This window comes from Perissodus microlepis, chromosome 20 (genome assembly GCF_051167445.1).
Source record: "Perissodus microlepis isolate ML-2025 ecotype Zambia chromosome 20, ASM5116744v1, whole genome shotgun sequence".
In the NCBI taxonomy this organism is placed as follows: domain Eukaryota; kingdom Metazoa; phylum Chordata; class Actinopteri; order Cichliformes; family Cichlidae; genus Perissodus; species Perissodus microlepis.
The window spans coordinates 912567-925171 of record NC_140480.1 but is presented as its reverse complement, the minus strand read 5'-3'; the positions used below and the strand labels follow the sequence as shown (position 1 = coordinate 925171).

Here is a 12605-nt window from a genome sequence, read left to right as displayed (position 1 = left end):
TTGCCAGCTAAACTAACAGTTGGTCTGTCAGCTGGTCCACCGACTTGGTCTACACTGAAATGTTTCAACAGCTATCGACGTCCATGAGATCTTTTACAGACATTTGCAGTTCAGAAAAACTGACTCATGCACATAATGTAAATGTTATAATGTTAAAATCCATAGAAAACACGTCACCACAGCGTTTATGCATTCAGCTCAAATCTAGACACATTACCTTTAAACTTTGTTTACCGTATTTCTGAACAGCAGTGATTTTATTAACTCCAGCTCCCAATTTTCTCGTTACCATCAGGCCTTCGGGTTTTCTTTAACAAGATTAGCAACGTTTTTGCATCGTAATACTTGTATTTATATAAAGAGGAAGGCATTAAAACAGACAAGGCAACACAACATGAATAAAACCACAATTTGGAGTGAATGAATAGAGGACGAGGGAGAGCGAATGGGGGAGGTGGGGGCTCAGGCTTTTGTTGATATAAATGTATTTTTTACAGTTCCTCTTTTATGAGACAGAAGAAACTATAAACGTGTAAATGCACCAACATGTTTTATGCAATAGATTTGCATAATATATTCATGAAGTCTACTTTTTCACTTGCTTATGATCCTCTACTCACCTCCCTTTTACTCTGTCTCGCTCTCACTTACTGTCATGTGGAGCTCTGTTGTGATTTTCCATTCCGCTCTAGAGGAAGTGCTCGCTCCTCGTCTGTGTGTGATTTTGTATGCCACAGTATGTATCCGGCTCATGGATGAAGTCAGTTTTTGTCAGAAAGTTACTTACACAAACACACACACTCAGAAAAAGCTATCACTAACCATCATTCGGTCTGACAGTTGTATAGTTGTATAGGCACAGTGTGTGTGTGTGTGTGTGTGTGTGTGTGTGTGTGTGTGTGTGTGTGTGTGTGTGTGTGTGTACCTGCAGGTCCTGCCTCGGGCTGCTCTGGTGTCAGAAAGAACAAGCCTGTCAGCCAGGTATTGCATCATTCTGTGTAAGCTACAGGCAAACACACAGACACACATACAGACACACACACACACTTTTGTCAAAAGGTACTCTGTGGCCCCTCTCCCTGAGGATGCACTTACTGTGCAAGACCTGCACAGATCCACTCATCCACTCTCTTAATGAGGGGACAGAAAACAGAGGACAGACAGTGGGGTGGGGGTTGAAGCTGACAGTATTACTATTACTGACAGAGTCGTAAAACGTTTAGAAACACACAATGTATATATATGTATATATATATATATATATATATACATATATGTGTGTGTGCGCGCGTTTTATTTGGATTGTACTTTAACACTATCAGAGTGAAGATATTTAGGAAAGAAAGAACATTTCGGCCGGTTCTCATCTGTTCACAATTCAAGTGTCAGGTTAGAATCAGGTTTAGGTTTGAGAAAAGTCTGGGTGTGATAGTAAAACTTAAGGGCAAGAGCCCAACACATGCATTATGTCAGCAAATGTCTTTACAGAAATAGCAGTAAAAGCGACTGTGTGCAGCAACATGAATTTGGCTAAATTTCCTACGTCTGCATTTGGAAAGAGGTTCCTGTCTCCGTCTCTCTCTGGGCCGATGTGATGAATTTTCATCAGTGTGTTTCCTTATTAAGCCTGTTTCTGCCATGCCTCGCAGTCACACAAACACATTAACTGTCTCTCTCCCTCACACACAGACATCGATACACACACGTGCACGCACACACACACACACACACATAGACAGGCCTTAGATGAGAGCCACTCTATGAGAAATGAGGGAATTAGTGCTTATAACAAGCTCGACGAAGACCCCTTACTGGGAGCGCAGTGGAAGAAACAAATGTAATAGATCTTGATGCGACACAGGAATCATATCCATGCATAACAGCCATCGTGTGACATTCAGACACACATAACTCTTCATATTATAAGTTTACTGTCCAAATGTGTGTGTGTGTGTGTGTGTGCGTGTACGTACATGCATGTGTGTGTGTGTGTGTGTGTGTGTGTGTGTGTGTGTGCGTGTACGTACATGCATGTGTGTGTGTGTCCATATTTCAGATGATACTCCATTCACCGTCTGTTGTTCATGCTTGTGTGCTACAAGTAAATGTACTACATTTGATTTTTATCAAGCGCAGTAATGATCTGATAATTGGCCCTTCATCTGCTTCTCTTTCTCATACCTCTCATCCTTCTCTCCTGTGTACTCTGTCATGTCCTCACAACTCTTTTATTTGTCCCACTTTCATGTTGCAGCATCCTGATAAGGTCTGGGACCAACCTCTGCTGTGTGCTCTGCTCAATATGGGGCACACACTTGTCTACTCGGGCAATGAGCCTAGTAGGAATTGGTGGACTAATTTCTGCTTAATGGCATTATATTCTTACTGGGAATGTGTTTTGTGGACCAAAATGACATAAATGGCAATATGAAAGGGCTTATTTCCTAATTGCACCTGATGCAATTCTTACATAATGTTGTGGACTTGATGTGAAGGATTTTTAAACCCCCAAGCGTTCCATGATGAAAAGTCAATTTTAGCCTTGTTTTTCTTGTCTCTGTGTTAAGTCAAGTAAATAACAGGAGCTCTTGACTGATCAATAAGGAACAGGCTGCAGCTGTCATGTCTTGTTATACATGGATGAAGAGGCGCACGCTGATTTGCACACACAAAAACAAGCACATGAATATCAAGACGAGGGCAGAAAAAAACAAAGATATGGTTATTATTTTTAATCGTATTGAAAGTATGAAACACTGAGGTAATGATTTGCTTAATAACCCTCTCAAGGCCTTTTAGGAACTCAGAAAATTACCTCCTGTCACATAATAGGTTTGTTTGGACATTTTAAATATATTTAATCGTCTTACTCTCACACACACACACCAGTTTGCTCCGTGGTGTTGTGGTCACACGTTCATCTCCAAAGCAAACGATCCCCAGTTTGGTCCTGAGGGAGACATGAATCCTTTTGGGGGCACCATCAAATATGTGGAGCTACCTTCAGCGGTGACCCACAACAGGATAGATTTCTTTTCTTTCTCCAAATTCTTCCTGCATATCAGTGGCTGCTGTATCAGTATTAACCTCCGATGTCGCCTCCCCCTATCCCGGCTCCTCCATTTCTCAGCCTGGGTTTGAAATGATCACCTTTACAGGTTTACTAAGTCAAGGATTTGGAAACAATAATGACACAAAAGCTTTCAGGACAAGTGAAAGACTGAGAGAAGAAAGCAGGAGAGGCAGGGAAAGACAGATGAAATGGTGAAAACGTGCTATTCCTGGGGAAGACGCGCCTGTGTTGATGCTGTGAGGTAGGCAGAGTGCATGTCTAACACTAACGAGGGGCCGATATATTCAGCATGCTGCTCTGCCAAGGACAGTTGTAGCAAAGCTCTGAAAAATATACTGTCTCTGCGTATGGAGGCATATGCACCCTGACATGCGAGGCCTGTCATGTTTCGTTCAAGTAAATCTGCTGCTCTCATTCTTCTCCGGAGGCAAACATCGACATACTTGTTAATATTTTTCCTTCACAAACACACACACATGCAGACACATACACTTTGGTGCCGTTTATCTTATTATACTGTGCATCTCCAGTCACCTTTTAACAAAGGCAGTGCAGCATGACTTAATCGAATTGTGTGGATATCAGGATTTGCATTGTGGTGATGAAGATAATGACAATGTTGTCGATTTGCAAGCAGCATCAGTCTGACAGTGACAAGGACATACTGACACAACTAAGCACTTGACTGACAACACAAAAAGCAGCTTCACACAGCAGTGGGTGAAATATTTACATAACATCCATTTGCAATTATTCTCATCTTTCTAAAACTGGAAGCACATCCAAAGGAAAAGTAGACATAGCGCCTCGTCACACACAGCGCATGCCCACTGCGTTTCTTCGTTATGTTATTCTGTTTGTGTTTAGCCCTGAGACAGCGTCGATTTGCCAATAAGAAAGAGACCGTTTCCTTTTTTTCCAGAGAGGCCGACTGAGCCTGTGCCAAGTGGGACAGAATGGCCAAAGACATGAGTGGCGTTAAATAGCAGAATCATAACCTTGACGCCAAGAACCTCTGAAACACTTCCCGTATGAGCCGATAAAAAGCTATTCTGTTTCATTTCATTCTTTTTTTTAGCCTAAACACAGCACTTGTGAACAGCCACACAGACACCCACAAACGCAGAGCTGTGCACCGGCAATTTGATTTAGGGGTGCCGAAGATGAAGTGTGATGTCTCGGATAGCTCGGTGCGGCTTCACACCTAAGTGTGCGTGTGCCTGTGTGTGTTAATGGGTGTGCATTTTATAAGAATATAAGGAAAGTACGCAGCAAACTCTGCAGTTGTTACAAGGCTTCCTTTTTTGTTCCCTGCCAGCGTTTCCTGAATTCTACATTATTAAGTAATGTCAATGGACTCTTATTTAAAATTTCAAAAGTTCAGCTGAAGTGAGTTAAGATCCATGTAAATCATGTTATTCCCATTTGTGTTACAGTTTTGTTTAATTATAGGAGACTCAGTGCTTATTTTGACCACGTTTGACAGTGTGAGCTGAATTGAGTCTCCTGAGCTCTGCGCTTGTTACGTTTTGTGGTCTAATTAGAGCCAGTATGAAGGGACAGTTAGTTCCTCATCCCTCAGAAAGACCGACTTCTTTTGTAAGTACTGAAATCATACATTAGTTAATCCCTTCTTTTTAAAATGAAAAATATAAAAATACATTTTCCCACCTGTAGGTGCTCAGTCATGTCTCCACCAGAGATGGGCAGTAACGCGTTACTTGTAACGCGTTACTGTAATCCGATTACTTTTTTCAAGTAACGAGTAAAGTAAGGGATTACTATTGCAAAACGGTAATTAGATTACCGTTACTTTCCCGTAGGAACGCTGCGTTACTGCGTTACTAAAACCGGGATTTTTTGCTAGAATGTCTCATGACAGTGACGTAAGCGCGACGTTCGTAACAACAGCTGTGTGCAGATCAACAATGGATCATATATCGAGTGCAGGAGAGAGTATGAGCGTGCAGCGTTTAAAGCGTGGAAGTACTGACCTTACTTTGAGTTTGATTCCATAAAAAGTGACAAAAACATTAGTGTCCGTTGTGCGTGGGAAGAAAACTTCTTTTTACAGCGAAAAAAAACCCCTAAACTTCCAAGCAAGCACCGAGTAGCTACGACGTGATGGGAAACTCACAGAGAAACTCGCGGATTCTTCCACTGACCGCTGCGGCTCACCTGCACCAGGGTAAACCTCCGCCTACCTCACTCCTGCTTTACAGGTGAAAATAGAGCAACAGGACCGCGAGTCTTTGACTTTATTTATTTTCTGCTGTGTTTTACTTGCATCTATTTGAAAGACTGAGTGTAAACACAAAAAATATTTTATTTTATGTGCTGGAATGTGCAGAAAATAGGTTTAAATGTTAAACTAATTTCTTCCAGTCAGAGAATGTTGCAGATAATTAAATATTTGCTTGATGCATAAAGTTAAAAGATTAAAACTAATAAAACAAGTTTTAAAAAGAGACTTTTCCATTTGATTACATTTGTATGATGGATTATGCAGAAAAAGTAGAATTGGGCTGAAAGATCTATCACTTTATCACCTATTCAGGTTGTAAATCGTGTTTTTAAAAAGTAACTAAGTAACTAAGTAATTAATTACTTTTAAAAATAAGTAATCAGTAAAGTAACAGGATTACTTTTTGGGGGAAGTAATCAGTAATTAGTTGCTGATTACTTTTTTCAAGTAACTTGACCAACACTGGTCTCCACGTAGCAAGTTTGAATCACAGCTTGACAATTAGCACAAAAAAAAGGCATGACTGAAAAAATCTGAAAATGTTAAAAGGAAACATTTTTTGTGATGCTGAGACTCCCACATCGTACAGCAGTCAGAGCTACTGATTCAAAGTCGAACCTGCTACTGAGAGATCAGTGATGGCATCGCTTAGAAAGGCTGGAATGTTGCACTGCACTTCAATTCTTTCATTTTATCCCTGATATCGTGCTACCTGCAAATCTGTGGCAGATATTCAGGCTGGTGGCTGTAAAGTTTTCTTACAGAGAGGTTGCCCTGTCATGCCTTCAAGTGCTTTCTGACTCCGGGGACATCCTTTCATACCCTTACCAAACACAGTGAGTCTAACAAAGCCTGTTAACATATACACACATACAGCCACATGTGCCCACACTTACACTCGCAAAGAAACACACTCACCTGTGCAAACATTTGCACACAGATAGCTGTGAAGCTGTGAGGTTGATAGGTACTCTCAGTCTGCCTCTGCAGTTCTGGCTTTCACACTTTGTTCTGTTCTCATGTACACTATTTTCTCTATCCACCTTTCCACTTAGTCACAGTGCACTTTTCACTTTGCTTTTCTGTTCCCATTATTTCTCACCTTTTCCCTCGTCTTCCATCTTTTCCAGTCCTTCCCTCTCATCTCCATTCTCCTCATATCCTCCATATATCTCCTCCTACTCCTCGTCAACTTCAAGGCTCGCACTGACTCAGTATTCTGCAGGTACGGTGTTTTTATGGCAGTCTGAGAAACATTCTCTGTTGGCACAAGGAGAGAAAGGGTGAAATACACTGTAACTGAAAGAAAGTACCCTAGACTGATTACATCCTTCCAAATCGAAAGCACAGACAGTTATTTAGTGTTCTTTTTAAGGCCATCCACATTTCAAACCCTCTGGGAATTTGTACTTCACACAAAGAAGTGAAGTGCTTCATTTTAAGTTTCAACTAAACCGACACCAACTGTTAAACAAACTGGAGGAAAAGTTTTTAAAAGCGTTAATGCCAGTGTAAAGGCAGAAACAGATTTATTTTAATAGTGTGTATAGTGTCTGCAGATGGGGACAGAGCAAGAAAGGGATGGGCTGAAAACGTAGCATCTCGAAGTTCTTGGCAAACCCATTTCCTGACCCTTCTGAAGAATAATACTTGGGGCTTGGCAGCCTTTACTTTATTTCAGCGGGTACACTTTGTTCCCAGAGGGATGGATGTGCTCCATTCATGCCAGCTTCACCTTCACCGTCCTGGACCTTGTCATGGGATTGTTGTTGCGCTTACATAATCTTCTGGCAGTACTATGCATTTTCACCACTAAATACCTCCCATCTCACCGGGGCATTACACTCACACAAGGATGGACATATGGATGCATATGTACACACAGGCACGCACACTCCTGCTCAAACCTCTATCTGTACTTGCGACTTACCCGCATCGGCCTTTATACTTGCTCAGGCACACACTTTTATACGCCTGCACATACACACATTGTATCCCAGCACTCTGGATTAGGGGTACAGATTAAAGATTACGGCCAGCACTGGGATTACACAGTACTTTCCTGCCCCTCCTCCATCACAGGACAAACCCACCTCTGGCCCTATCATCTACACTGGTGATGTCATGCACACAAAGAGAAGAGAGAGGATTTTATGTCACTGATATTCATTCCTTAATCCTAAATTAGCACCCACAAAGTGCCATTTCTGCTAAGGATCGTCTTTCTCTTCTGTTATATATATCTGTCTCTCTCTCTCTCTCTCTGTTACACAATAAACAATGAAGTCATCTTTACATTACTGGCTCTCTCAATGCAATTACTCACATTAATCAAAGCTCCTTCTCAAATGTCCCATTCCCTCCCTATTGCGTCATTTCCTAACTCAATTGAAGAGACTCATAGATAGAAACAATAGAAATTATATGACAAATGGGAATAGGTTCGATATTAAGGCTCAGGTAACAGTACTCGATGGAGGAGAAGGACCTTGAGGATGGATGAGTGAAGTTTCCAGGGAATCTGTCTCCTACAGTAGATGGTGTGCTTAAAAGATGTGGGTGAGGATTGCCTGAGGACTGTGGTGAGATGGTATATCGATTGCTGATTCACTATCTAGATCCTTCATATTCTACCTGGGCGTTTGGAACCTCCTGTGGGGTCACAAGCTATTTTAAGGTAGACATGATAAGAAGATTTTATATGTAAATATACAGTATTACATACAGTATGTGCAGTGTTAACAGTATGAGTTACTATCAGGTGAAAAGACCAGTGCAGTATTATATACAGTATATGCGAGGCTAGCAGCAGGAGTTACGATGAGATAGAAAGGAAGTATTAAAAGTCATTCTGTGTCATATCAAGACTGACAGACTGTGAACAAAAGAAATTATGTCATTAAAATCTAGCGGTGTCAGTGTTACTCGGCAGTCCAGCGATTGGTGAAGAAACCAGCTGCTTCAGGGATGCAGGGACTCTGCCCTTTGGAAATAAAGTTTAACTTGAACTTGACAGACGTTGCACTGAATCTGCAGACTTTAGCAGAGTAAAGAGAAGCTTAGTGGGTAGCTTAGTGTCTGTTGACAAGGCTGGCATAAACCAGGCTGCCAGAAGCATCGGCATTCACATTTGTTCCGAAACTGACACGGTTGTATCTGTGGCGCTCCATCGTAGTGTATATTTTAAAGACTAATAGTAATGACGCTCCTTCAGTCTCTTCTGACTTCAACAACTGGGAAGCTTTCACAGTGTTTCATCAGTAACTCTGTTCCTCTTTAATACGCTTGTTTTTGGCTCTCCGTTTCCTTTTATCTGTCTGTCACCTGAAGGTATCTTCAGAATAATTTATTTGACCCCAATAGTGAAGTGACTCAAAGACCTTTCTCTTCATTTTTCATTTTTGTTTCTTTTTAGGTGAATGCCGTCATGCCATTTGGGTGCCTTGCCCTGCGAGATGGGCGAACGTATGACACGATATCTGATGTCACAGACAAGTATGAGTTCGGACAAGTCCTGCGAGCGTAAGTGCTATAAAGCTTTATGCATGGATTTCTTTTCCCTCCTCTCCATTGTAAACATTTCACAGGCACAAGGTTTTCATTCACCTCATTAGTTATTTTCTGAATTGAACAGTTCTCACCACAGATTTGGTTTGGCATATTAGAAGGTTTCACTGCAGGAATGACAGAAGGTAATAGTGTGTAACAGACAAATGTGACAAATTGGTCCGTTTTAGCCAATTGTCTCAATATTTTTGATTGTAAAAGTTCAGGAAACACATTGTTCGAAGGCTATTGTTTATTCACTGGATCTGTTATTTATTCAAAAAATATTTAGACATATTGCGTAAGACCTCTGAAAATCAGTTTGCTGCTCAACTGGCTGAAAACAGACCATTTTCTTCTGCGCACCCCTTCGAGAAACACGAACTCACACACACACGCAGGCATGCAAACCATACACACAAATACCAATCAGTGTAAGAGGCCATATGGCAACATCAGCATCTGGCCTCAGAGATTTCTGCTCATCTTTTATATAACACACACACGCGTGCATGTACACACACACAAACTTAAAAACACATTAAGTCAGAATTAAGTGCAAAGCTTTTGCTGTAGGCCTGTACATGTGCTTCTTAAAATTGTGTTTATCGCTTTTTCTTTTTCATTCTCATTGTGAAACATTGCAGTTTAATTTTCCATCACGAAGCTTCCCTGAATCCATTTGGGTGAAGTACTGAATGCCCCAAAGGCTCAAAACCTAATGCCGCCCAGCTGATGGTAGCTGTAAGACCCATTTCAACCTTTCTATCCAAAGCTTCACCTCCTAATTAAATTATTTCACTGAGTTTCACCAAAGCAGCCAGTGTACTCTTTGTGCCCCTAATTTGAATATTATTCTGTCTCTCCTGGACCGCGCTCTCATACAAAAAATATCAGAAACTTTCATCCTTCTTCCAGCATTTACTCTTTCTGCTGTTCTCAGTCTGTCTGTCTTTCTGTCCATTTCTTTTTCTTATCGCGTAGGAAGGAGTTCTGCGAGCTGTGCCTGGCAAAGGACAGACAAACAGACAAGGTGTTTGTCTGCAAGAAATTCCTCAAGAAAGATGGCAGGAAAGTCCGCAAGGCTGCCAAGAACGAAATCATGATTCTGAAACTGTACGCAATCAGTTTGTGAACAGATGGATGTATGATTGAGCAATGGAGAAAGGCGGAGAGGAGGAGAAGGAGAGAATGTTTGGATATACAAATTTTCAAGTGAAATAAATTCTGCAATAATTCTGGTTGATATTGTAAGCTGAGATGTGAATTATGCTTTTTGCTTTATTTAGTCACCTGACAGACTCCTTAGCACCTTACGTTTGCACGTAGCGTCCTACAGTCTGTGACTTCTTTTGCCTCTTCCAGGATAAACCATCCAAACATCCTTCAGCTGATAGATACGTTTGAGACTCGGAAGGAATATTTCATCATCCAGGAGCTGTGAGCGTTTCTTTGAACTTTTCCACCGATTGTCTTTCTCGCGTTAACATCATTGTCAGTATCTGTTTGAGTGTCGTTTTTTGTGCATGTGCCGTAACACAAATCCAGCAGCTCGAGGGTAGGAGTTGAGTCTATCCTCTTATTACTGTGTGCTCTGTTGTTCCCCTCAGACACAGGGGAAGGTGTTAGATTTGATGAGATATTTGCTCTTAGTAACACTCAACATTACTCAGTGCTCCTGAAGCACTGCTCTGCTACAAGAGAGTCTCTGTGGAGAGCTTGGGATCGATACACTAGAACTCACCTAATCCACATCACTTGTGACTTGCACATTTTGATATTTTCAGCTGTATTTGAAAGCAATAATAATGACTGGAGCAGAGTGGACACATTATTTATGCCGTGTTACTGAAACAGAGAAAGACAAACTGCACTTGCAGTCATTTGTGTGTACATCGGGCTATTTATGTGTAGCTCACACATTAGCCCAGGCACCAGACCTCCTGCTGGAAGCATTACATGATAATCATTGTCATCATTCATCTCAAAATTTAACTAAGTATGTTAGAGTAATGACTAATAGTATCGTTTTTAATTGCTCAGCAGTGCTGGCTCCAGCCTAGTAGAGAAGGTTGTTTATCCTTAGTAAATAAAAGGAAACTGTGCTGCAAAAAGACTTAAAGTGGTTTACAGTGTTTCAAAATAGCCTTTTACATGTCATGGGATTTTTAGTAATATGTGTACTTGTGCCTGTGTGCACGCGCGTGTGTGTGTGTGTGTGTGTGTGTGTGTGTGTGTGTGTGTGTGTGTGTGTGTGTGTGTGTGTGTGCGTGCGTGCGTGTGTGTGACTGCACGCAGTGCCACAGGAGGAGATGTTTTTGACTGGATTCTGGACCAAGGGAACTACACAGAGAGAGATGCTTCCAATGTCATCAGACAAGTCCTGGAGGCTGTGGCATACTTACACTCCCTCAACATAGTTCACAGGAACCTGAAGGTACATGCTGACTGCCTTTCTGTGTCTTATGGCGCGTGTGTGTGTGTGTGTGTGTAGTGAGTGCCACTACCATAAAAAGATAAAAATAGATTAGTGACTAACTAACTTTGTCGAGTGAGCGCCATCACACTCCAGAAAGCAATATTAAGTATTTAGTCAGCACAAAATCTTTGGAGACACATAAAAGCATACTTCTGCCATCCCGGTAATGACTAAACGTTTGATAACATTTTTACCATGGGAGTAAACACTGTCTTTATGGCTTGAAACAATCTCTAGTGACAGACACACATGCAGAGAGATTCATATCTTTAGCGGACATCATCAAACCATTAGGAATGAGCTACAGCATCTCGTGGGCTTCAGACTCCCTCTACTGGTAAAAGATGAAATTTTATTTTGCTTAAACCTAGGGGCAGAAATCAGATTATAAACCAATCAAACCAAATCAAAATCAAATAAAAGTGAAATTGAAATAAATGCAGGACTAGAAATTACTTCTTACAGGGAAACCAATATGCTTACTGTACTTGTGTTAGTGTGTTTGGGTTTGGCTTCGTCATGGTCCAGAAACAACATGATAATTTGTATTCCAGTATTCCAGCTACATTGCTCAATCTGCTGGTTCATTACATCTTAATTTTGCTTGTCTTGCTAACAGGTTGACTTATCAGTGTTATTGTTCTGATTTAAGCATGCCTGATGTGAAAAAAAACTAAATTACCTCTTAATCTGGCCTAATCCCTCTATTGTGATCATAACACAAACATTCAAGTCACTAGAGCAGCGTTGCTGTGAACCTTTCTTGTATCTAAGGTTCTAGAGAAAGTCTTTTCATCTTAGTGAATATCTTTGTGATGTCTGCTCAGTGCTAGTGCTGTTAGCTACATTTGGCAGAGTCAACTACTTTATTTTGCTGGACCATCTTGAAACCTAGATTGGGATTAAGGGATCGTCTTTACATTGTTTTCATTTTTACTTATTTAACAAAATCTTCTCTGTGGCCAAAGCTAATACTTGATCCTGTGCAGACCATTTGAATTAGTGTCCCTCGTGGCTCAATACTAGGACCACTTTTGTCTTCTATATGCATGCTGCCTCTGAGACAGATCCCTCACAGCCATATGCCCCATCACAGCTATTTAGATGACACACAGTTATTTGTCTCTTTGCAATCAAAGGTCTACACACCTCTATAAGTGACATCAAATGATGATTACTCTTGTACTGATGATTTGCACTGGAAGGCTGTCAGTTTTGCCTTCATTAGCCTACTAATGACTTTTAAGTAAATGGCCTTGAGC

General features: G+C 41.1%; 1 protein-coding gene across 1 annotated transcript in view; it reads left to right on the top strand.

The window, feature by feature from the left end:
- The window catches only part of camkvl (CaM kinase-like vesicle-associated, like), a 39048-nt gene that overhangs the window by 19863 nt on the left and 6580 nt on the right, over positions 1-12605 (top strand). Inside the window, exons 2-5 of the mRNA XM_084916495.1 lie at positions 8734-8840; positions 9849-9980; positions 10230-10304; positions 11163-11301. Of these exons, the coding sequence (XP_084772621.1) occupies positions 8746-8840; positions 9849-9980; positions 10230-10304; positions 11163-11301 (441 nt within the window). The 5' untranslated portion in view covers positions 8734-8745. The remainder of the gene's footprint in view (positions 1-8733; positions 8841-9848; positions 9981-10229; positions 10305-11162; positions 11302-12605) is intronic.